A 26,823-nucleotide genomic window follows, 5' to 3' on the forward strand; every position below is an offset into this window, starting at 1 on the left:
AAATGTAAAAAGTCAGAATTGCAGTGTAAAAGTCACCACCTGCTCCTGCAAAACAGGCTATTCTTTATTTTCAAAGTCCCGGGAGTTGTAAACCAGGATTTCTCAATAAAGTGTGCTAAGCTAAAAGGCATGAAGATAGCGACAGATCCAGACTTGTTAGTGCCATGAACATTTGTCTTGGCCACAACATACAACGTGTACACAAAGTACTGCATCTACCATCTAACGCCTTCCACGTTATACCCAAACCTGTGCAGAAACTCTCGCTTCAGAAATGTTCAGAAACTGAAGTTAAATTGCATGTCTTAGTATAAAAACAAACCTAGGATTTTAAACACCAGGATTTCTGCTGTGAAGTCCTTCCTTTTGGGACTTTCCCACAGTCCCCTACACCCAGACTCCAGTTGCTTGAGATCTCCAGGACCAAAGCCAAGAGTGTTACAGGAAGGAGAAAGTACAAACCTCATACCCAGTAAATGGGAACTTTATTAAACTACCAAGTTACTCCGAAATGTATAAATGTTCCATTAAATACATTCAGTTTTCTTTTACACAGATTTATAGAAATTTATTTACATATTCCAAACACATTTAAATTATTTTTCAAGCTTGCTACCAATAAAATTTTTTGTTGTTTTTTTTTTTAAAAAAAAGGAAAAAAGTCAATCATCTGCTCTTGCAGATGTGCATACGTACACACGGATACAAATAAGGGAGATGCTTTCATATTTAACCCACAAGGGAGGCAGTATCCAAAAAGCTTATAGGGTTTCAAGCAAAAATTCACCCTTGCCGAAAAGCGGGCTACAGAAATTCTCCCTGTGGGACAGACTCAAACAAGAGGCCCTACGCAATACTTTAAGGTGTTTGGGTATGATGTCTGCATCAAGATTTGCTGGTACGTGGGAAGAGCTAGAGGCCCCTTGCCAAATTCAAAACACAAAGCTAGCTGTCCCTGATACTAGCCCATGAGAAGCATGTGAGCAATTAAATGGCTCGTTCTCATTGAATTACGCTCTCCCAGCACTGAGGGATAGAGCAGACAAACAGATCTACCACTAGTAAGTCAATGCCACTTGTCCGAAGAGATTTTCCTTTCTATTTTTTATTTTATTCTTAAATGAGGCTTCATTCATAATGAATAAAAAGGCAACTCTTTAAATAAGATGCTTAGGAGAACAGCGATCAGTTTCCCCACCTACATACATTTCTCTTGGGAAGATGCACAGCATGCTGAACAAGTTTTCCCTCATTCTCTGTACCTTAGTGTGACAGGAGTTAAAATGCGTATCTGCAGGAAAAAAGAGGTGTTTTTATTTTGTAAAAAGCTTATCAAATACTAGTTTAGTTCATCCTTTAGAGTCTTTAAACATTAAAAACCACATTTGAAGCAACCAAGAAAGTCTACAAAAACATTGTCATGCGTAAGCTCTGTGTTTCATGCTAAATATCCATGTTGACAAGGAGAGGGAGAGGAGGAGGAGGAGGAGGCGGCAGGGAAACTAATGGCTCAATCAGAGCCATTGCAACATTCAAGTAATTTGGTAGTAGATAAACCAGTGGAAACATGGAATGGTAAGAAAGTGCTCGGCACTACATCGCAGCCTTCAAGAGTTGAACTGCAAACATCCTTGATATGTATCATAAATATATGGCACTTCTGTATGACCAAAAGCTGGCAAGTTTGCTTGTGACCGAAAGAAGTCAGGAGTAGTCATCATCCCATCAATGGTTACTGACGGCCCTTCCAACGGGCACAGCCTTCAGCCGTGCTGCTCGATGCAGCACCAGCCATATCTACTTGTGCATGCAAGACTATGCTGCCACATTCTTGGCGAATAAGCCTCCTGCCCAGCAGAAAGCCCTCTCCAGACACACATACACATTCATAAAACATGCTATAAATTCTTCAGTGAGGTTAAAGACAGCCACAAACAGCAAATGTCTCGTTTTACTATTTTTTGGCCAGCAGTTCCCAATCTGTCCAATTGCCAGCAATGGACTTCGCAACAGGCAAAAAGAGTTCCTGAATCCAAGGAATTGAAAGCAACGGAAAGCACAATCACCTAAGTTCGTTTTCAGTACTGTTCCACAGGATTCACTTTGACATCAAATAAGGAACCAACCAGCACAAAGGCTTGAGTCTTAGGGAGAATCTTATGTACACAAAAACTGGCCTTTATCCACATTTTCTGTCACAAAGCGTTTCATCTTGTAGTTTAACTTCTTAAAACTTTTTGGCTTTTGGTGACCTTCTGTATCACAAATACGCAAAGATTTGCTGTTATGCTCGCATTCCATCACAGTAGCTTCAAATACATTCAAATTCATAAAAAAGGATTTAGACCAGAACACAACTACTTGCCCTTTTCCAACAGTGTGCCGTACTTCAATGAGCACATGATGTTGCTTATCGGCAATGTTACTGTTTTAAGGAATTTCACGACACAGACATCCAGTGCTTGAACAAGTGTTCACATTCCAAGACTCAAAAAACCTTCTCCCTTATTTCAGTAACGGCTTCAGTATTTTACCAATGGTGGTCTGGTTTGCGTCTTTCAGTTTAAGAGAGGCCTTTTCCACTGTTCCCTGCTCCCTTGGCGCAGGCTCTACTTTAGTGCTGACGGCTTCTGCCTGCAGGATGCCTCTTCCAACCATTCTGGCACTACTTGCTCTCTTTAAGGTACTCACACTGTTCTCCTTTGGACTCGGATCATCAGAGGTCGCTGCTGGCTTCACTTTAGGCAGCCTCTGGGACACAGACCTTGTAATGGTTGGAGGTTTGGACGAGCTGGATAGATCCACTTTTGCACGCTTTGAAGAAGAAGCCACTGTATTCCTCGCAAAGTTTGGGACAGCGGATGGTGTTTTGGGAACACTGACTGTGGCAACCTTGGAGTCATCTGTAGGGGTCTGGGGTTTTACACTGGAGCGACACATCTTCATTTCATCCATCTTTGATTTGACATTACTCCTAACAGGTTTAGAGCTTGGCTTCTTGAGGGAGACTCTGTCCCTCTCAAAATGAGCACTGCTCGAGGTGACAGTGCCCCTTTGTAACTTTGGCTCTTCTACCGACATGCTATGCCTGTAAGGACTTCTTGGCAGTGTGTCTGTTGTGCCTCGGACAGAGCTGCGACGAGACAGCCGACTTTCCACTGTACTAGTTTCACGAAGTGCCAGCTTGGCTTCCGGCTTTTTCACGCTGCTCGGTGCTCTGTTTGACCGAGAAATAGGCACCACTTTCCTCATACTTTCATTCTCAGAGGCATTCAAAGTTCTTACAGGTCTGGAAGGAGCTGTGTGGCTAGGGCGAGTGCCACTGGGTTTTGAGGAGCTTGGAGATCTATCTTTTAGAGAGTTTCTCTTTGGTCCTGCTGGGTCTTTATTTTTTATGGGCTTTTCTTTAGGAAGGGTGGGCTTGCTATTTGCATCATCCTTATCATTTGCAGAAGTGTGAAGAGACAGATCCTTGGCAGAAGCAGAATTCAGGTTTGAGAAGAATGTTCTAGCCCTGTATTGAGCACCATTCCCAGAAGAGCGTGCTTTGCCAGCCTCGCTTCTTATTTCGTTGCCTGCTGATTTAAAATCATTTCCCTCTTCAGAGTCCAATGTCAAAGAACAATCAGTCGTTGTATCTGACACATAGAACATTGGCCCATCTTCCCTACTTCCCGAAACACTTGTATCCATAGACATGGGGCTGCTGCTGCTGGGCTCTGCAGCTTCACTCTTGCAACCCACTGCCTTGGCTTTATGGTCATGGGCCTCTCTGGAACTTCTGCAAGCTGGAGGCAGGTCGTCATCAGCAGTGCTAAGGGAATGAAAGCTTAGATCATCTAGAGTCTCCAAATCTGTTCCACCAGCATCCTCTAAATATATTAAAGGTGTATCCTCTGCAGGCTTTGCTCCCTGAATATCAAACTTACGTAATCCTTTAACAAGTTCACGCTCCTCAATTGCAAGGGCCAGAGCATTTATATCTGTGGACTCCTCGCAGGACACATTGGAAGTGTGCATGTTGTAGTCGCTGCTTCTCTGTAAGTAACGGGCACCCGGACCAGCTGAGCCACTGAAGTGACTGGGCTGAGCTGGAGGCACCTGCAGTAGGCCACCACTTTTCACTTTGGTTTCAGACTGTTGGTGTAAGTGCAAGGTATTTAAGTTGAGATCTCTTGTTTCTTTGGATTCAGTCCAGGCTACGTTTGGTCTTGCTTGTCGGGTGTTTGCACGGGGAAGGCTGTTAAACTTGTTTGGATCCTCGTCTTTTGAGATTTCCAGAAAACTCTGCAACTCCCTGTCTGCAGTAATCCCCAAAGAAAGTCGAGAGCGTCTAGAATTGGGGTTTCTGTATGAAGGGCTTTGAGGTCTCTGCTGCAAGAAGGGAAGAAATTCTTCAAGTCCTTTTTTGGCCAACATCTCCACATCATTTTCACTGCTGCTCCGCCCAAAGCTCCCAAGCTCTCCAGCTGCCCAGGATCGACGCTTCTCCTCTAGCTCCTTTTGCCTTTGCAGACTATGAAGTTCCTGGATCTCTCGTTCCCTATTTTCCTGATGAGGAAAAGCATAAATACATGTCTCAGAGGACAGTATCCTACGCATGAGAACAAGTCACACCCCTTTATCTTTCCCTTTATTTCTTCCCACCAAAGTTAGCTGCTACTGCTATACCCTCCCCCAAACCCCGATACATACACACACAAAATCACCATGGCAACCACAGCCTGCAACCATTAGCTGTATGGAGAGCAGTTCCCTGCATAACTAATGCTGGCGACACATCAGTCAGGTCAGCATAAGAAACAAATGCACAAGTCCCTGCAGAGACGGAGGAACGTGACCTATCAAACCAAGTAGATGTCAAGTCCAGCCAAACAGTTCCTGCTATAAGACGGAGAGCTTCAAGTCCCCACTAAGTTTAAAGTTGGTAGTTTTATCAGGTGAGTAAACCTCTACCTGATCATTACATTCATATTTTAAGATAAACTTGTCTAATGAGCACGCAGCCAATGTGTTCCTTCCATCCTCCCTTATTACAATTGCAGTTGTTCCTCAGCAAGTGCAGTTTCTACAGGGTGCTACTTACCTCTGACGCGAACATTACCAATTGGAAATTCTGTGAAAAGACATTACTTAATTGCATATAAAAGCCAATAGAAAAGTTTACACAATGCATCATGGTCATTACTTAGACATCAACTGACACTGCTCAAGGACCATTAATCAACGCCTCATTCCAGTTCTTGATCTCGTATTCACTGTTGGCTTCAAAAACTGGCAACTATTGCACAGAAGTTGCCCAGGGCAGGCTGGAGATTTTGGCAGCTAGGCTGAGCAGTTTTGGTTCAGGAAGCCATAGAAAGAGGTAGTTTGTGTTTGAAAGACAACACAGTAACACCTTTTTACTAAAATCATTAGCAGTGGATTTCTGCAAATATCCACATTTTAACTGTCAACTCTAGGCTTCAGATTTAAACTAGCTGAACCTTCGGTTGAACTTTCCAGGTTATCTTCTGAAATGGAGAACCTGGTTTTCTAAAACCACTACAGCTGTAGAAAAAGGAAGAAGAGGGAGGCTAGTCTTGACAGAGGATTCAAAAATTACATAATTTTCCAGCACGTTGTGAAATCTGTTCTGAGCAATGACACACTGTTTAAAAAAAACACACCTATATTTGTCTGAAGCACTATCTAGTTTGATCTTCCCATTGTTGTGACAACAGAAGATCTGCACAACTAGAAAAAGTCACCTGAAAGTTTTCAGTAAACAAAAGCCTAATGCTGAAGCTCTTTCTGATGAATGGGTTAATCTACACCTCTTAAAGTGGCTTTGAGACTATACTGGGCTCTGAAAGATAAGATGCATTAGAGACGTAAGAAGCCTGAACAGCTAAGAAAGGAAAAAGAAAAAAAACTTGCATTTCAAGAAAAATGTCTGTGGTAGGGAGCTTTCTTTCATGGGTATGGAATTACAGAATGAATTCTTGCCAAATGCTAAAGCTCAACTTTAAATATCCCATTGCAACACAAATGGTTAAAAATAGTTGTAGATATTATTATCATATTCCATATTAGACACAGAACATTTTAACCTCACCCAAAACACATTTCAGGAGATTTTATTCAAATGAAAAATCTATTTTAAGCACACATAAACAGGTTAAAAAATTGCAAAAAATGTTTAAAGATTTGAAATATGTGCACATGGCCATTGTGGTATGAGACATCTTTTTAGACTGCTGCCTGTGCTGTCCACACATCACATTCATTTCTCAGAACCACAATCCTTATTCTGAATTCTTCTGTTAATTTTGTAGGGACAAAAGTTAATCCCCACAAAATATTTAGTGAGCAAATTTCCTCAATATTTGCAAATAAGAGACTAATTTGTCATTTTTAGAGTGTAACTAGTTACTACAGAGAGAGGAAGGAAAATCCCCATCGGACCTCAAAGTAATAGCCATCCGACAACCACTTGTAATGTGGGACTATGAATTAAATCCCCAATCCCAAATAACTGAACATGTATGCATGAAGTCACCTCTCACTAAAATGTCTGCAACAGTTGTCTGCATTTTGTATAATGTTCACACACATGCATAACTACATGCTATCTTGGGAGGTAAAGGGTAGGTAAACTAATGGTACAACAGGCATGTTAGCTGAACATCCTGTCAGCTTGCTATAAATCAAGATTGTTCTCTCTTTTCTGAACTAAAGCTCTTATACAAAATGCTGTCAAATGCAGATTGCCTAAGGCAGAAAAATCAAGAAATGTGTGGATGCATCTAATTCATGCTATTTATAAAAGCCTAAAAAATATTTGTAACAGTAGGCAGACTTTGCTGAACCAAAACCGTAACCAATGCCAATACTGCTCCTTCATCTTAGTATACTTCTTGAATTATTTGGGACCAATTCAGGGTACTTAGCAAATGAGCGGTCACACACTGGGGATGAGGTATCTTTGTACTGTAGGCCTGTTTAATTTCTCGAGTTTTCACCCAAAAAAAACATTTGAAAGAACAAAGTAGAAGACACAGTCCTTACTTGACTTGGCAAAGCGTGTCTAGTCACGTAAAGGAGGGCAGTGGAGAGCCTGAGCTAGTGCTGATTCAGGCTGGTATGTCAATGTAATGTGGTGCCACATCTCAAGGCCTTTCCAGTGATCAAACGTTACCAGTCCAGGGCCTGAACAGTCAGCACTAGTCAGGAAGTCTGCGCAATCTGTTTCACTGCTCAGCTTAGCAATCACCAACCTCCTTACCAAAAGAGAAGGAAGGAGCTCACTTACAAGCAGGCCTGAGGCTGCCTGTACCTATCAGTAAAGGCTACCCTGACCTATCAACTCAACGGTCTAGTCAGCCTGCTGCAGAAGATGCAGAGCAGCGGGACTGAACACAGGGCTGGGCAGAATGACCATTTCCCACCTGGCTTTTGGCAAGGAATGCCTACAAGAAGGCAGTTTGCTGCAGCCATTTGAGCAAATATATCAAATATTACAAGATATAAAATGTTCCGTAAGCAGAAAAGACAACTTAATTCATGTGAGCCAATATCTATTTCAACTGCGTGAGAATCTCATTCAGAGTTCTTACCTTAACTGCCTTGTTGAATCTTATGCAGAAGTCCCTAAATATCTGGAAACATTCATCCAACTTCATAGTTTCTTTGTCTTCACAGAAAAAGTCAATGAGAGCGTTTCCCTCCTTTTGTAATTCTCGTTTCTGGTGTTCAAGCTCCTTTAGATGTCTTATAGCAAACTGTAGCAAAAAACATATATGGCATGAACCAGACAGAAAAATTAAAGTCACAACAGGTCATGTATATATTAGGAATTTATGAAATTCATGTTCCAACCTAGGAGCTGTTAGAGAGCCCAGGACAGTGACAGACCACTTTGGAGCCCCTTGAAAGCTCCACATGTCTTACTTTCCCATTTTCCCTGCCACTTTCAACTAAGCATAAATGGATTAATCCCTCCTCCCTACTTTTCCCAAAAAAACATGTGGATAAATTCATGGATGTGCATCACAGAATCAACTCCTTCCTAAGTTGACCATAGACCACAATGAAAAAAGTTTTCATGCCAGAAAGGTAAGGAACCGCTGGAAATATGTATATTTTAAGACATCCAGAAAACGTCCCCCTAAAGTTGCACTTTGAATCATAAGTGTAGAGCTATACAGACAGGGTTGGAGTAGATTAGTGGATTTCTTAGGAGGAAGAGAATAAGGCTGTGGTTAAGCAGAACTGCTTAAAACCCTTTCAGCAGTTGCCCCTCTGTCTCCCCTATCTGCATCACCATTCACTCCCATCCTTGCACAGTCCCAGATCTGAGACCCCATGTGGCTCAAAGTAACGTAGGGAGAAAAGTTAATTTTCAGAGAAATCTGTTCTCTGACACTGTCTGACTCATGATCACCTAAATACTTTTGATACTGCAGCACCAGGGTGGGAATAGGCAGCTGGGGGCACTGGTGACCATTTAAGCCAACCCTGCTGCCACAAAGTTACTTGGCAAATTATGTCTTGTTAGTCTTTAAAAAAAAAGCACCCAATAAAAAGCTGTATTGAAGATAAGCTGGACAAGTGATAAAAGCATACACAGAAAATTAGTTCCTCCCACATATTTCAGTAATTTATTCGTAAGGATGAGATAATGAAATCTGACTTTTAAATCAGCTTGGTTATCACCTGTACTTTAGAAACAAAAACCGGAAGTGTTTATGTAAGGTATGCATTTGTAAAATGATTTTTTTCCCCCAACATTTCTTTTGGAATGTGGCCTAAACAAGGTTGTAGTGTTACATAAAACCAGCTATTAAATTAAAAAAAAATCCCAAACATGTTAGAACATAACATTAAAGAGTCTGGGTGCAATGGATAAAAGCCAATAATTCAGAGTGAATGAGGACAAGTATTTCAATCTTAACTTGCCCCTTTCTTCATCAACTTCTCATCTCCTGAAAAACTGCAGGGACGATTAACTACATTTGCAAGTTGAAAATCAGGGTGGGTTCAGTTCCAGATCAACACCTGCTTTCTTACTTTTAATAATTATCTATAGCGTGAAACAGAAAAATCATTTAAGTATAATACGTATTTCTCCAGGCATCACCACATACTCAGAAAATACCAAGAACTCTCTTTCAAAGTTAAGTGCTATGCACACTCATATCTATAAAGTCACTGCAGTACTAAAAAAGAAAAGGTGAGCCCACTCAGAAGTAATGGTACAGCTCAGAATAATACACCTGTAAATTAGTAAATTAGTAGAGAAAACAGTCCCTTAACCTTTCAGCTTCTAACAATATCTCTTCAGTCACCCAGCAATCAGGATTCATATGCATAGCACAGCCTCAGCTAAAACTGACATGCTCCAGTATAACATAACATGCAGATACTATATTTTGGGCAGCTGTGAAGTACAAAACCAGAGACCAATCCAAATTGTCTTATATTTTAACTACTGATCTTCATCAGTCATTTCACAGGCATTAAACACGCTTGCCTAACAAGCCTCAGGCAATGTACACTCAATATCCCTCCCTGTAAAAACACAGTCCTTCCAACACTCTTACTTGACAAACAGCATGTAGTTGGAATACCTTTGTACAACTGATAGGGTAGACATATTAAAACAACGCTTCTGTTTATTAACGTGTCCACACAAACTACATTGAGCTGAGGAATGCTCCTGCATTCAGGCAACAGTAACACATTAACACGGATATCCTACAAACCTGGAGAAAGCTTTCCATCTGGTGAAAGAGTTTTGGGTCTCGCCGAATGCTGTCTTTAACAGATCTTGCCTTGAAAGACAGCGAGTGGAGCTCTGCTTCTACATTATCAATGGATAACCTAAAAATAGCATATACAGAGAATGTTTATCGAGGGGGAAAGAGTTGCCCACAGGTTAGCCACAATATGCTTCAAAAATAGATGTTTAACATGAGGTGCAACCTGGCTATCAAACAAGACCTGCCTGTTCAGGAAATCTTTCCAGAGTAGACACTGAAAGTTAGGAGAGAGATAAGCACATTTCTTCTTATTTGCAACCTGAAAAGATTCCCATGGGGTGTGGTTTCATGATTAACTCCAGCCAGTCCTACCCAACCTTATCATGAGAAAGGGTGATGCTGCCCTGCCTCTGACCAGGTGTTTTTTCTCTCCCTGATGCCTGTGCTAGCACTCATGTTCTAGGTGGCCAGCCATATCTGTATACTGAAAATTAACCTAAGAAAAGGAAAAAACAATTTGCTTCTAGATGGATCGTTTGCTTGGTACAGCTGATTACATGACTGTTCGAGTGCAGTAGCTGGCACAAAAAGGGGGTCACAAGGGATTGTCAGCCAGGACTACTCATTTTGGCAGTAGCATTTGGCATTATGAAATTGCATGTTACGTTCTTCTAAGCAGTCACAGCAATGCAGCCTACACAGTCTCAACCCAGCAGTTGTAACATTTCATCCTTCCACCACATACCAGCAGCAGAGCTGCTCCTGTGGAGAGGTAACTCAGAACTCGAAGACCACAAGGAAGAGCTCTGATCTGATGTACTCTAGGCTTTATCCTGGGAGATCCACGTCCATACAACGGGAGCTCCCACCCAAATCTCCCAGTCACTTTGACAGTAAATGCTTCTAAATCTATGGCATTTCCTTCACAAGAGAACTGAGCTTTGCCTTGGAATTGAAGTACTACAGTTTCCAAAATGATAAAAATTAACAACTGTACACATGCTCCTAACTAAGGTCATTTCACCAGCAGCATGACTTTAAAACAGTAAAGCTGAAGAATTTGTGGCAGACTGATTGACGTGCACCTGGCATCACATGGTGACAGCATGCTTAAGTTTGTCAGTGCACACACAAATGAATATAATGTGTGCTGTTTTTTCTCTCCTTACATCATCTGCAAGGGTTAGTTCCCTGTACTGGGCAGATCATGGGTGTTTTTGCAAATAAGAAAAGCAGTAGAAGATACAGGCTATATTTTTCTGCCTGTGAAGGAGGAAGAGGATGGCCTACAACTAAAGAAGGCAAGACAATAAAAAATAAAGAACATAATGGCAGTTGTTTTAACATGCTCTAATTGGGAGGATTTATGAACAGCTTGTACATGACAGTTGTCTCTAATACAGATCTTCCTTATGCCCAATGGTGAGACATGTATTTCGTTTTGTTTCATTTTCCTGTACAGAGTGCATTCCCTGAATAGATTTCAGCATGAGTTACAACAGAAGATTTTCAGCATTAACAAATGTGATCAAGGAACAAACTGGTTAGAGAAAATATTACCAGATTTGGGATTCTGCCTGTTCCCCCGCTGTTTGCCAGGGGGCTTGGATGCCGAGGGAAGCTACATTCCCCAGCAGGCCACATGGCAGACCGCCAAAAAGGTGTGTGGGTTGCATGGCTGAGAGCCACACAGGTGGTCCCTCAAAAATGTTCTGATTAACTCCATGACCACTCCTTTCCTCAGAAGATTTCAGAGTCCTTTGCAGACATTACTTAACCCTGCATCAGATCTAAGAGATTGGATCCATTTTACAGCTGGGAAAAGAATGTAAATAGATTGCCCAAAGCTCAAGAGTAGGGAAGTAGCAAAACTGGGAATAGAACTCCAGCATTGCTAGCTTCCAGTTTTGGGGTTTAGATCACACTGTCTCACAAAAGCAAGTACAGTTGTCGAGGTACGAATCAGTTTAAAATTATGCAGCTAGAGACTTTAAGATGAAAACAATACAGAGCCCCAAACCCTTCAGATTTTCCATCCGAGACAGAAATGGAGAAGCAAATGAAGTATCAAAAAGCATCTAAGAGAAGTCAGGGCCACTATCTGTACCTGGTACCAGATTTGGAAAAGTATTGTAGCCTGAGACAGATGAAAATTCGTTTAAGGAAAGACAGTAACGTGCTTTTAGTTCAATCCCTTAAAAGTAACATAGACGCACATGTATTTGACAGAGACAAAACTACCAAAAACCTAAGGAGATCATGTCATAAAAAAACCTCACACCTGAAGGCACATTGCAGGCATACTTCTGCTAGCAAATGGAAATGAAGCCCTCAAAGCTATAGTAAACATTTGTAAAGATCTCAGTTTTTGTGCCAAGACTTCTCTAAATAAGCCTCATTGCTTCACAAATAAGAAAATTCCAAGTCACAGTCTAATTGTAAGTTCTCAGTTTTCTTTTGACTTACCTGGCGGCATCATGAACATCCCTAATTTTTTCTGAAAAGTTGAGAAGAGCAGCATCTTTCTTTTGGGCTTCCTGAAACAAACAGAACAAAACCAAAACACACACAATCCATTAACATTCCACCACCACAATGAAGTCCCTAAGTCCAGCAGTTCTAAAGCCTCTGAGAGGGCACTTAAACTTTTCTCTCCTGCACTGTTTTTCTTCCCGTTCAATCCTAACACAACTGAGTGGAGGACACCCCTTAACGAAAGGCAGGGATCAGAACTGGAAACTTTGAACAACAGCTTCCATTTTGCAGTGTACAATAATAGCTGCTAGTGAACACAAGCCACATGTATTAATAGGGAATGTCAGGGAAAGAACAATTTACTGATGCCCATTGTTCGAGCAGATACGATGTTTCCTGCACAAACATCAATTAATACCCTATTGTTAGCTGACTGGAAATCTGTTAAGCCAGTTTGTACACAGATAACCCAAGTCACATATAGAAGCATTTAAATTCTCTCCCTTCTAAAATCAAGAAGTTTGAAAAGAAGGAAAAAGAACTTGAAAAAAGTCTGCAGCAGCTTTAAAAATACACGTCAGTCACCGAGGGAGGAAAAAAAAAAACCTCTAACAAAAATGCTGCTCAAAAGATTCAACAGGAAGACTGAAAGAATATTTATCAAAATAAGCCACTTCCACAGTGTAAGAATTCAGGACAATAAGAAAAAAGCTACAGTAAGGAAGTTAGATGAAGGCAAGCTTTTATATGATATAAAAAACTTAAGTTTTCCATGGGTTTCTGGATAGGATGACCAGACATAGGTAAACTGGTGAATTTTGTGGCAGGAGAAGAAAGGTGAAGATTAGGATCAAAGCTGTAAAAAAGCTGCTTTTTCTGAGGCACATGGCCCCTTCTATTGTCTATCATCTATGGCTCTACTTTTGTAGCGGTTGCTTATACCAGCAAAATAGTTTTTCTATACCAGAGCAACAAAATGCAGCAGACTCATCCCAGGTTTGTTTGCTTTTGTGTCCGCCAGCTTGAGCAGTGACGACAGTTTAAATCCAACAGCATTGCCAGCATAACCTCCCTAAAAAGAAACGAGCACACAGCTGAGGCATGACATCAATGGACTGCAATACTAACAAGGAAGTTTGGTCAATCAGCCGTCTCCATTTTGGATGTCACTTACCGCATTCATAATATTCCCAGCCTGAAGGACCAAGTGCAATATGGAATGCAGTTCCTCACAAGTCATTAACTCTGTAAGGAACAAGAAAATTGCTGTCTAACAATCGTTTGTTTAGAAATATACACAGTCATTTACTAAACTCTACTTCATCTCAAGCTTTTAAAGGAGAAAATTTTTATTTTAACAGGAAACTACAACAAACTGAAAAGGTCATGGGGAAAAAATGGTACTTTATAATTCAAATTCACAAGCACAGTTGACAAACCTCAAGTATATGTTCAGACCTTAGCTTAGCAAGTGTAGTATTTCCAAGGCAACCCCCAGCAGCTAACAAAACATTTGGGGCCTAATCCTGCAATGTGCAAAGTGTCTCATGCAAGTGGTTAAGTATCCTCACCACCTACTAATTCCAGCGTGAGGCAAGTGTTCTGCACCCTGCAGGATCCATTTGCCATCTGCCGGGATTGGGCTTTTGAAAAATTATTCTTTTTTTGGGAGACTTAGCCATCAGGCCTGAAAAGATAACAGGCAATGTTTAAATTTTCCTTGCTTATCCCACTCCCGCTATGAATCATCATTTTATTTCTGTATGATCACCAACTCAGAGCAGCATTTATTTTACTTCAGTTACATCAAAGATGATTTAGCACAAAGTTATATCCAGTGTGATGCAAAGAGTCAAATGTAATAAAACTGCCTTTTAAAGCTTTTCCATCACAGAAGCCTGCTTTGCACATATTTCCATTTTTTGCAAAATGCACAGTAGTGTTCTATCTGAATTCATACACCTTTTCACCCAGCCACATATGAACACAAAAAATACATGTGCTTAAAAGTCACCAGAGGGAGTGCCTTAGAAATAAGATACAGAAATTCAGAACTGTAAAGAGTTAATAAATTAGCATTACCCAAGTGGCACAGCAAACCAAATAACTCCAAATTTGCAAGTGCCCACATGGCAAGAAAATTAACCTGAGCTGGTTTTAATGTAAGGTGTTATATTTTACACTGATGAACATAATAAAAGGTGGAATCTTTTTGATTGCAGTCTAAATACTTTTAAAAACTATTTTGCTTCGAAATTCACATTCTATAATTTACTCTGCATTTAACCGCTCAACACAATACACTAATCTATCATTTTGGAAGCAGAAGCAGACAGCCCTTCTATCTTTGGATTTCAGTATTAGCAGCCTAAAAACATAGACCTAATTAAATAACCTTTGATCTAACAAGCTATAGGTGAGGAAGCAAGGAGGAAGAAAGAGGAGAGAATACAAAAGAGAATACCAAATTTCATAAGGCCAAGAGGAGAAGGCAACTTCTAAAGATTTTGCATAGTAAGAGCCTACTCAGCGTCACTATGAGATACATCCATTTGCAGGCTAGATGAGAATCCGTCAGGCTATTTAGACCATCCTAACCCTTAGTGATTATCAGCATTAGAATTTAAGTAAATATTCTCTCAGCTTAATTACAAGGAAAGAAACATAGGAGATAGGAACAGAAAAGTAGACGTAATTCCTAAACAACTTCGGGCAATCAACAAACCCTGAAGTGAAAAGACCAAATGGAGAAGAGCACATGACACAAGTGGACTGAAAACAGGGAAGACTCAGTCAGTCTGATTTGCATGACTGGCCTGATGCAGGAGCTGGAGACCAAAGCATCTCCTCTGGAAGGAATGAATTCATCAGTTCACAGATGTCCTGGGTAAAGGACATGAAGGACAACAGGGCGCGGCTGCTTTTATACATAACATATTCCCTCACATATGTCTGTTGCTCAAAACACAAAGAACAATGATTTGAAAGAGATCCCAATAAAAGGCCAAACTCAAACCTCAGCCTAAGCTAAGGCACATTTTTCTGAGTCAGGAAGGACTAGTTCAATCCCCACTGGTGGGAAAAACACACCAGGCTTTTCTCCCTTTCCTTTCACTAAAAATGACTATCCTAAGCACTGGTGCTCATAGTTGAATATTTTTACTACTGTGCCTTTTTGTACCACTAGAAGCAGTCTAAACAGTGCTTTAGTAGCCTGTCAAAAAAATTGCAAGCATGAAGTAGGAATTTCACATTGAGGAACAGGACAAATAGGTACTCAAGGCATTTGAAAAAGTCAGCATTAATGTTTAACTGAAACCAGGAAATGAACTATTTTCCTGCAGAGTAGAAGACAGCAGATTACCTTATGAATAACCAGCTGCAACATTTCAAAACTTGTGAAATGTAGAGAACAAAAGAGAAATGTAGAGAAATATAGAGAACAAAAACAGAAAACAAAGGAGTAGCAATAGTATTAAGTCTCTACAATAAAGATTTTAGCCCATCAATACCGCTACCTCAAAAGGCAACAGCATATAGAGAAATTTGGAAAGTATACAGTGATTTTCTCTATGGATCTCTAAAAGAGTGAGCAGAGAGGTGGAACAACCGCACTCAATCAGAGAGACAGCAATGCATGAATGAGCAAACTGTACTCAAGAGATGATTTATCCTTATTTGGCCATGGACACCTTTGCTTCTGTCAGTTTTGGATACACTGCTTGTAGGCTTTGGTCATGAACTCATTGCTAGTGTGTCCAAAGTCTCCAGATTTTTGATTTTGGAAGCAAAGATTCGCCAGGCACACCCTGATGGCATTTGTCAGAGGGGAGTTAGCTTCCTTTTAATAGCTAAGGTACCTGAAATTCAAGCTCTAGTCTTCATAATGCAGACTAATTAACATGCTAACAAAAACAAGAGTATTATGCATGTCCCAACATGCTTAATTACCTTTTGTTGCCCGTCTTATAATTTTCATGTCATCCTGTAGAGAAGCACAGGAGGGTGAGAACTCCCTCTCTAACACCATAGCTTCAATCCTAAGAGCATAGCTGGAGCACACAAACAAACAGGTTTAGAACTGACAGCCAAAAGAGAACATTTATTGTGAACAGAATAAACCTACTATCTCCTTACTTTGGCACCTGGATTAGTAAATACATGAAGGAATCAGCTTGAGACAGTTTTGATACATCTCCATCAAAGGCTTTTAATTTCTTTACCTAGAAAAGAGAAAAAAACACTAGCAAAGAATTTTATCAAAGATCAAGATTAACTTGACTTTGGAAGGAAACACCTTGAAAAGCAGTAAATTTAACAGGAGGCATTAGAGAGTCCACTCAGTGACTGACTGAATGGCTTCACTGTCCAAGCTCCTGTAATTTGCACACAGCCCAATCACAAAAAAATAAAAGCAGTAACATCACTCTTCTCCCAAAAGCCTAGTTACACAGTCCAGCAGAAAAAATACAATGCCATCATTCTGATTGGTGATTCTGATTTCTGATCAATGATTTCTGATTTCCGATTCATCGTTCTGATTTCTGATCAATGATTGCTCTCATCACTATGTTTAGGACACTGCTGTTCCAGGTTCCCCGGGAGAATTGGCTCTTTTCTTTCCGACTGATCCATTTGCTGTTCTTTAGCTGTTCACCCAGGAAATAGCTGCTTAAGTGATGATCTGAAAAATGATCCTCAACTCTTCAACAACTGTGATATACACTTAGGCTAGCTTAAAGTTAATTGTGTTCTGCATTTCCAGCATAGGACTGCCTAGATCTCTTCGGCACAATGCAGCTAAGGTTTAAGTTCTGATTTTTTTCCCAGATAACTTGCTTCAACCATTTCCTCTAAAACTCTCTTAAGGGATAAACCTCATGCGCTTGAATTTGTTTTTTTTTTCATTCATACGAAATATTTTAAAGATAAATGCAATCTTGCATTTTAAGTTATTTGTTGTCAGTACTTTGAGAACACCATTTACATGCAAAGGAAATACCACTGCATTAATTTTGTCGATCTTCCTTCCCAGCTCCACCAAAATCCATAAATTTGCATGATCTGGAAGCCACTGATCTGCCCACATACTTACTATTTGTTTATATAGAAGAACTGGAAAATACATGCACATATGTTTAAGTGTAACTGGAATTTCTTCCACATCTTCCAACACAGCAACTGTGTCCAAAAGCAGCGCTCATTCTCAATTACACTATTTCTTCATTCAACCAACAAGTTCACACCCAGTATCAGTTGTATGTTTCCACTGATTTACACACCAGCCCATCATCCTTCCTTTTCATAACATTACACTTAAAGCCCGTTCACAACCACATTTACACAGATGGTCTTCAGTTTTAGAAAGCATATTAAGCTATCCTGGAGAGAGGCACACTACATCAGGGCATCAACAGTTATCAGGTTGCTATGATTTAGCAAGATATCCACAGGTTTTTTAAAGCATTGGGCTCCAAATTAATCACTTAATGTTTTTTTCCGCTTTCACAGTAAAAAAGTAACTGATTTGTAGTGAAAGACAACATACGCTATGCTAAATCGGGGATTTAAAATACATTCTGGACTAGCAGAAGAAAAGGATTCTTTTAACAGCTTCGTTCTGCTTTATTCCCATTCTTTTTCCACATCATAAAAAAATAGAAATGTTGAGAGCACATTAAGAAAGAGGAAACAAAAATTACAAATTAAACCCAGAATAGAAAAAACTGCCTTTTCAAATTAAAAAAAAAAACACACAAAAAACCAACAAAAACTTATGACCGAGAAAGAGAATTCTAATCAACAAGCAATTTTTATTCAGGCTATGTAACTCCATGTCCTAACACCACCACCCCCCATTTAACTCAAGACACTCAGACAAAAGCTGCTTCTAAAGATAAACAGCATACCCATTTTTTTGAGGCCTGAGAAAACTCCTAATTTACAGAGTCATTCAAGAAGTCTGCCAAAAAAAAACAGGAAAGACCAGACTTGACATTCCTGATATTTCTAAGGTGTTAAACGAGTAAGAAACAAAACCAAAATGAACACTTTTTCCTACATCATGAAGTGGGGAGTGGGAGACATCTACTATCTCAGGTAGTCTTTGCAGGTGTTCCTTACCTAGCTTCCAAAAAGTAGCGGTCTGCAACCTAAACAACAAAAATTGTAAATTCTTCAACCCCATTTTAGTATGTTGCAAATATCAAAGTTTGCCTGAAAAGGATACAGGTGTTCAGATTTGGGGTGGGGGGAGGGGGAGAAAAAAAGAAACGCAGCCCACCAAAAACCCCACCCCAAATCACCAAAATCAGGATCTTATAAACCACAGGCAATTATAGGAAGATGCAATTTTAAGATTTAAATGCACAAAAAGTGAACAATAAGAGATCCTGAGATACTCACAGGAATATTAACTTATGCTACCTGTACTGTATTTAAATATACTTTTGACAGTAAGTAGCAATCAATGTTATCTATGTGGAATGTTAATTTTAAAGGCACTGGATGAAATTCTCTTTCTTCTACCCTATTATATTAGGAAAAATGCCTGGAGTGGTACAAGGGAGTACTAAATCCTAGAATTCATCCAGAGGAGGAACTTTCCTATAAATGCACAACAGAAGACACTGATGAGGCTGCCTTCTGATGTGTAGGATGGGGTGTGAATGTCACAATGGAAAAAGCTTGGGGCAAGTAGTCAACCCAAAAGACAGTCTGTCTAATCAGCCTTAAAACAAAGATGTGCTCACCACCTAGTTACACTTTTTCCAGCCCACATCAGCCATCTTAACCCCCACTGCCTTTGCCTTAGATGTCCAAAGCTATCTTTATAAGAAGCAGCAAAGAAGCTCACCTGACAAGTCCGAAACCCAAGCAAGGTGGAGGATAGTGACCCATTCCACAAACAGAAGCACAAAAGAGTTATAAGGTCCTTTTCATCCTGGACTTCAGCACAGCATAGCCTGGTTCTCCGTACGTGTCCGAGTTTTCGACACAGGAGAGTAAATCCTCTGTTAACTTGGCCTTAAAATAGTAAATAGTCTGGGGAATAGCTAAGGTAAAGTTAGGACAACAATTTATTTTGTGTTCTGTCTTTATTACAAATTTCGTAATTGAAAAAGACCAGTTATCTCACCATGAAGTAGGAGAAAAAAAAAAAGTTATTTGACACTACCTATGAACTAAAAGAACAGCTTCTGAAGCCCAAAGCTAAAAATTACTGAAACATGTTTTGGATGGCTGCCCCTACACGTTCCAAGGGAGGCTACTCAAAAGCCCGTGGGATTGGCCTTTTCTCTCTGCAGCCATGTTGTCCAAGTCTTCCCAAAGAGAACTGAGATTATCTGATGGCTCCTAGAAGTGGAGGTCAAATTCAAATACCAAATCCAGCCAGGAACTGCAGTGAAACTATGGGAATTGACAATAATGTTCACTATTAATCATATTACAGATATAGTAGATAGGTTTATAATTACTCTGAGAACACAAAGGAGCTAAAAAATGTAGTTTATTTTAAAATCACAATGAATAACTCTATCAGTTCTGGCCTTGACCTCCTCTCTTCAAGCACAACAAAATCTCTTCCACAATAGTATGCAGCCACGTACCAAGATATGGCAGTGTAACTTATACATGCAAGACAGCATAATTACATTGTATGCTCAGTTCTGTATTACTCAAATCGGGCGCAGAGCTACTAATTTAATTTTTCATTATATTTGTATATGCAATATGCATTTGCACTGTCCATGCATGCCCATGCACACTAAATCAGATTTTAGATACAGAAGGTTCTCACATATGTAATTTGCTTCATTTTAAAAACAGTTAGAAAACAGAGAAAGCTTGATATTTGATTTGAGTTGTGAATAATTGGAGTAGATATGCCTATTGCAAGTATCTCATTATTCCTCACATACAGGAAAGCTACTGCATTCCTGCCACTCAAGTTTTCAGCCATTTTCGAGCTACGAGTAGCACTTATTTACAACTAGTGGGATTTTACTTTATGGCATAAAACAGGTATGTTGCACTCCTATGCAGGATCTTCGAAGAAGAGTATAAATCAGTACACCACTCATCCTCATATATACTTGTAACTAAGTATTTCCCCGCATTCCGATTAAATAAGTCAAATATTCCCCATGTTACAAATAAATAAGTAAAGCCAAGTGCAATAGTCCAGAGGAGTAAACATTTTCTCTGTTTTTGTTTAATATTTCCATATGATTGCAAAAATTCAGGGCACTAAAGAAAAACAGAGTTAAAAAAATACCAAAACCCCCAAAAGCATCACAGTGGAATCCAACTACAAGGGCACGTGGGAAAGCAGCTAATGTATTAGGTGGGGAGGCACCATGGAGCGCATGCCTGGGCCATGGCAAACCTCTATCAGCAAATGCTAAAAAGAAAAGGAGAAAAACCTGCAGCTATCATAACGGGCAAAAAAGGAAGCAGGAGATGAAAACTATGAAGGATGGTCAGCCATATACAGCATGGCTGAGGAAAGGAGGGGGCAGTTAACTACTCAAACATGGTTTGAAAATGGTAGAGCTAACAGACAGAAACAATTCCAGTAAAGCAGGTGACAGATGACTAGGGTTTTAAAACAGAGTATACAAGCAAAGGACAGGCTTGAGACATTATAAAGGAAGTTAAGACATTGTGTTGATAACCTGGGTGTGCACGTGTGTGGGTGGGCTGATTAGCAGTATGATATGCTCTCTTCTGTATATATTTAAAGTACAAATTCTGGCTATTCTAGCTTGTTAAACACTGGACTCTCTCAACTTTTACCAGTCTGGGCCTGCTGAAGAGTGCGATGATATGCACATACAAGCAGCTAAAAGCTTCACCTCTGCTTTGGTCAGGATGCCAGTAAATGACAGCTGTCAGCCATTTTAACAGGATATCGTTAAGAAACAGCTAGGATTCTTTTTAGAAGTGATATAGCACAGAAGGCCATTGCTTCAGTCAAGACAAAGGCTCCCTGGAAAAATAAATGAGCTGCAAAAGGGATGAAGCAGAGGAGATTCCAAATAGGCACTTCTTCCTCTTACAAAACTGCTAACCACAGTAAGGTACAAACTGCAGGACATCTAGCAAGGCTTACACAAAATCAGTCATCTTATCTTACTTGTTAATGTATTGAGAATTTTTATACCTTTTCTTGGTCTTTTTTTTTAACCACTGTGTGATGGCTAGGCTGGTGCCACACCCACATCCCTGAACAAAACACTGAGTGGAACCTTGCAGCAAGCTCCAGGTTTGCCAGCTTCAAGAACTTGTCAAGTTTTTCAAATTAAACATTTGAAAATACCCAAACGTTTTCAGTTTGACAAAAGACTTCACAGCAGTGCCAATATTTCAATAATAGTCTTATTCAGTTTGACAAAAACATCCCGCAAAGAGCCAGTATTTGTCATGTATACACAAAAATCCCAACAGCTTTCATAGCTGTTGGGATTTTTCATAGAAAACAGCTAGAAAATTACTAGTACTGACACCTATTTCTGCATGTAAACAGAGTTGCCACATTACAATATTGCAAAAAGAAAGAATAATTTTAAAGACAACAGATGTTAAATGTATTTGTTATCCTGAGTACTTAGCCTCCATTGTCAAAAAGCTGTTCCATCTCAAAGACACTGGAACGTCCATCAGGTACCTGAGATAATACGGACTAAAATGATGTAAAATATGTCACATACGTCAAACTGGTGACCAGGGCAACATTCAGGTCATGTGACTATATATCACAACACTTCCAGGTAAGATAAGATTGGAGTATAAAGCCAATGTTTATTCACACTAGATAAACGTAAAGGTTGTTGGTAAAAAAGAAGAAACGTGACGGTCCAGAGTTGCCCTTTCTACAGCTGTGACCAGGAATGGTGTTCCTCTCTCCCTCCTTTCACTTTTACAAACTAAGGATTTATGGTACCGTATAAAAGAACAAATAGAAGACATCTCCAAACCCAGTTATTGGGGTGGGGCACATGCCTGGCAGGGGGTACTTGGCTCTCACTCCAACCTGCAAGACAATTGTGCTACTGGGAAATGTGACTGTAAATACCTGAGCTGCTGAAAAGAAGAGTACACAAAGAGGAACTGCAGAAGCCCACCCATGGTTACACCAAGACAGTTAGCACTGGTAACTGAATAACAACTAACCTTTTAGGAACTGCTTAAGTCTCTGCTCAGAGTAATTCTCAACCCTACAACAACAAAGCAGGTCTTCAGGAGAATGGGAAGTATCTAAGGGTAATCCCACGGAAACCTTGCTGAGGATGGCTGCAACATTCTGCAGGGACAGGCCAATGTGATGACACCTTGCTAAAGCTATCTCATGCAATACGACAACCAGATCAAAAAGAAATTAGGGTCTATTAAACAGAATAGGGAACAGCAGAACAAATAACACCACTTCATCTCATGTGTCTAGTGAATTTGGGTTATTTGTATGTGGAGAGGGACGGCATAGCTCTGCTGGCTTCCCTTTAGCAAACGGTGAATCATTATTCCAGGAGACAGGTGTTCAGACTAGGAGGCAGATAATAAACTAACAAAAAAGAAGGGGACATACACGGAGAACAATGAAAATATATTTAGGGGAAAAAAATGCTGAGAAAGACGAACAACAAAAGCTCTGAGGCTCCTAAAGAGAACAAATTTTTTAATTGACTACTCTAAAATTTTAGGAGCCACAGTAGTAAACAAGTTATTGGACCCACTTTGAAGACTTGAAGCATGAGGACATGGAGGCACTGAAACATTTTTCCGTACCAGCAGAAGCATCAGTTCCTCACACTCAGGATCTTCTCCCTGTCCTGCCTCCCCACTCCAGCTCTCACAGGGAAAACTCCCAAGAAGTTAAACAATTACAGGGAGAATAACAAAGAGAAAGGGGGTCTTTCCTTTTCCTGACGGTGAGCAATGAGATTTCTGAAGCATGGAACTAATTAAATACATACAAATACCTGCATGCTGGGAACAAGCCTCTTGCCAGCCTTCCCTTGGGAACAGCAACAATCTAATGTCTAATGCCCCTTAATTTCTAATACTCCTCTGCACCATAAAATCTCTTCTATTAATTTCTCAAGTGCCTCCTTAAAAGCACTTAAGTGCTCTGGCCCCACTACCTTGAGGGACAGGCCTGTTGTCCAATCATCTACTAGGAAATAAATATACCTTTTCACTCTTAGCAGCACCTACTGGATATCTAAAGCGTCTAGCTGAGTACTGCAGACAAAATTCTGACAAAATTCAACAACTTACATTACAATTCTAGCTGAATTACAACATTTGTATCACATAGGAGTACGCTATTTGGAAGATTTTCTACTTGTCGTAAAATGACAACCAAGATCTAAACCAGAAAGAGGAAAAAAAGAAAAAAACCCTTTCTTTCAGTCTAATTTGCTGAATATACACAAAGTTAACTAGGAGTCACTTCCTTTTAAGTTAGTACTTCACTGTTCTCCTCTGTCTGACTCTTTCAGAGGAAGGAGATAAATTCTCTTTAAATACATGAATATGTACTGAAATTCAAACAAGGAGGGGAGGGGGAATAGTTTTGAGCTCCCAGAACTACTGTCACCTCTTTTTTTCGGATAAATTACATTTCAACTTGTTGATATCCCCCAACTCTAAAAAATATATTAATCAAATATAATAACATAACACAGTTTTTACAAGATTGCCTGCAAAAGCAGCCCAATTTAGGGTTATATATTTGACAGCAAAATAATACAACGTGTTTTGCTGTTGACTGGATGTGAGATTTGGTGCTGCACAGAGGAAGGAGTGCTTTGACAGTATGACCTTGAAGTGGTAAAGCATGTGAGTTGAGGTTGATCTGTATGTGGACATTAACTAGCAATTTCCCAGGTTTCAGCCATCACTTTGATATGAAGCACTCAAGCAACTCTAATTTTATCAAGTTTGTGGTATACATTTCTCTCAAGTACAAACAAATGGGTCAGTGCAAATACATGAGCAGACAAGGAACTGTGCATCATTAAGCAGGGCTCCCAGGTCAGCCCATGAAGCTTTACTTCCTTAACCATATGAATGGACTTGAAGGTTGGGACTGGGAGGGGAGAAAGCAGCACTTGCATGTTGGTCGTATGGTGAGCACAGAGACATTGCAGAAGGTGCTGCTGGTAATTCTGTGCCTTCTAACACGTCTCCTTTGGAGCAGTAAGCCATGTTAGCAAATTCTATGGGTGCTGCACAGCGGAGCAGCCTTTCTGCCCTGTTGGAACCCAATGACCCGGGCCCAAGAGCAGGCAGATCCCAGATGCCCCAAGCAGGCAGCAAACCAGAAGGGAGAAGAGACAGTAGCATAGGGCTACCAATATTCAACTCATAGGCACTGCAATGAGAAAGCATGAGTCAGGTGCCAAAGTGAAACTTAATTTGTTTGCATTAGGATATACTTTGATTCTGAGTTTTCTGACCCTCCCCCAGGCAGAGTTATCTGCACACAGGAGGGTTCCAAGTCTTGCTAAAATGTTTATGGGACAAAAGGGACGTCATAAAGGACATCGGAGAAACAAAAATACCTTATCACTACTTTCATTAAGAAGCACCTTCAAAGTAGGTGAAATTACTTGATGTGAGGGGAATGACTACACTCAATACCACATGTCAAACGAAGATTAAACCTTTGCACTCAGTGGTTTCCTATCCCCTGGCCTCAGGAAGGCTTTGGGAGTCCTCTTTTACAGACCTTCATGTTGGAATCCCAGGCAGTAGAACTCTACAAAAAAAATAAGTTCCACGTAAAACCATTATTTACCTCCTCTGCTTCTGGTAATAATTTAAGAAATTCATGCAGCAGTTCAGAACCATAGGGCTCACTTCTTCCATGATAAATATCTTCAATGATGGATTCACCAGACCTTGAAAAAACAATTGAGCATACACATTTCTAACACTTGCAGGGTGAATAGTTACACAAATTGAACCATGCCTGGGCTATTCAAAGGAATTATAATGAGGTTATGTATCAGTGTCCACAGCAGCACTGTTCTAACACCACTTTCAGTGATGCCTTTACTGAAGGGCAACATTATCAGTGAATAAAGATAGCATTGAAACAGCTTGCACTTAAAAAAAAAATTCTTCACCTCACCCCTTTCTATTAATTCTTTATAAAGAAAGGAAGCCAGTGAAAAGCAGCTCTCATGCCGTATTACATGAGATATAAGGGCTTCCCTTAACTATACCTGAAAACTCATTTCAACAGGTTAACAGTAGCAAACTCTAAATGTTTAGTGCTAAGTGGTAATGGCACTCAAAACTAAACATATTAGAAAACGAATTATGAAATGTAGTTACTTATGACAAACCTGTATAGAACTGTAAACTCCACAAGGAACAGAGCACAATATACAATACATTTGATGAGAACTACAAAGAATTTCACACATCTGTAGCTTGCACTAGCTGCATGGAAAAATCAAATCTTACTTTTTGAATTGTTTGAGAAATATCCCAATGTTCATACTTCTTTTTGCATCCAAAATGGAAACCTGAAAGAGAAAGCAAGAGAGATTAATCTACCAATACCTAAGAAAATAGCATATAATGCAGATATCATTTCTTAAATTGCTGCTGATAATTGTTTGCAGTTGCCACCAAATCACAGGCCAAATGAATACACAGAGTCACGTCTTATCAACAAAGATCATATATTACTATATGTAGTAATATATATATGTAGAACTAGTTTTTACCAGGGAAATACACAGCACAGCCACAACACCTTTTTCCAAGTGAAGCAAAAAAAACATAGCAACATTTACAGAAGGAAGGAATCAAGCTAGGTTCTATTTCATTACAAAGTAAAAACATTATTCTTGCTTATTTCATAATGCTGCAACTGCAAAACGTTGCTTATCAAGGAATACGTTGTATGGCATTCGAATGCCCCATGGTTAGCGAGCACCACACTTCAAAATCCACGTATTTCAGAGGTTTTGTAACAAACGTGAGGATGGGCTTTCTAAGCAGAGGTCAGTACGCACTACTGATTTCATTCACGCAAACTAACTGCCACGCTGATCCATGGAAAGACAAGTAAGTCGATGTTGAATCAAAACCTGAGACAGATAATGCTCAAATCTGTTTGCTTTATCTAGAAGCAAACAGAAACCCATAATAAAATAATAGTCTCCCCCGCTTTATATTTTAAAGTTGATTTGCTATATCATCTTACGTGTACAATTCTGGAGATTAAGCAAAGGCAAAAAAAAACCCAACTTTTTTTTCCCTAATTTATTTTTAAAAAATTTTTACATAAAAGTGTTAATTCTTTTTATACTAGTTTTTCTTCCTGTAACAGCATACAAGTTCAAACCCGAGATGTCTACCCTGTTTTAGCGAATTGTATCCTTAAGGTTAAAATTTTACCACAGCTATTTTGGTGATAACAGCTACAAAAGTCATGAGATTTACAAGGACAAGAGAATTGTTTCACGTTAACAGTGCCACCCAACAGCTACAATAAAACAACTCAGTACACACAGATGTTCAAGACTGCTGTTGGACTCACATGACGTTTGAGGTTTTGACAACGGGAAAGGTGTCTTGACCT

General features: G+C 39.8%; 1 protein-coding gene across 1 annotated transcript in view; it reads right to left on the reverse strand.

Annotated features, from left to right (window-relative positions):
• Positions 1 to 646: 646 nt before the first annotated feature.
• FHDC1 (FH2 domain containing 1) overlaps positions 647 to 26,823 on the reverse strand; it is a 32,745-nt gene continuing 6,568 nt past the window's right edge. The window contains exons 2-11 of the mRNA XM_075150584.1: positions 25,698 to 25,759; positions 25,024 to 25,126; positions 16,356 to 16,441; positions 16,170 to 16,270; positions 13,393 to 13,463; positions 13,183 to 13,290; positions 12,210 to 12,280; positions 9,747 to 9,864; positions 7,599 to 7,763; positions 647 to 4,551 (exon numbers count right to left, since the gene is read on the reverse strand). Of these exons, the coding sequence (XP_075006685.1) occupies positions 2,506 to 4,551; positions 7,599 to 7,763; positions 9,747 to 9,864; positions 12,210 to 12,280; positions 13,183 to 13,290; positions 13,393 to 13,463; positions 16,170 to 16,270; positions 16,356 to 16,441; positions 25,024 to 25,126; positions 25,698 to 25,759 (2,931 nt within the window). The 3' untranslated portion in view covers positions 647 to 2,505. The remainder of the gene's footprint in view (positions 4,552 to 7,598; positions 7,764 to 9,746; positions 9,865 to 12,209; positions 12,281 to 13,182; positions 13,291 to 13,392; positions 13,464 to 16,169; positions 16,271 to 16,355; positions 16,442 to 25,023; positions 25,127 to 25,697; positions 25,760 to 26,823) is intronic.

This window comes from Calonectris borealis, chromosome 4 (genome assembly GCF_964195595.1).
Source record: "Calonectris borealis chromosome 4, bCalBor7.hap1.2, whole genome shotgun sequence".
NCBI classification, from domain to species: domain Eukaryota; kingdom Metazoa; phylum Chordata; class Aves; order Procellariiformes; family Procellariidae; genus Calonectris; species Calonectris borealis.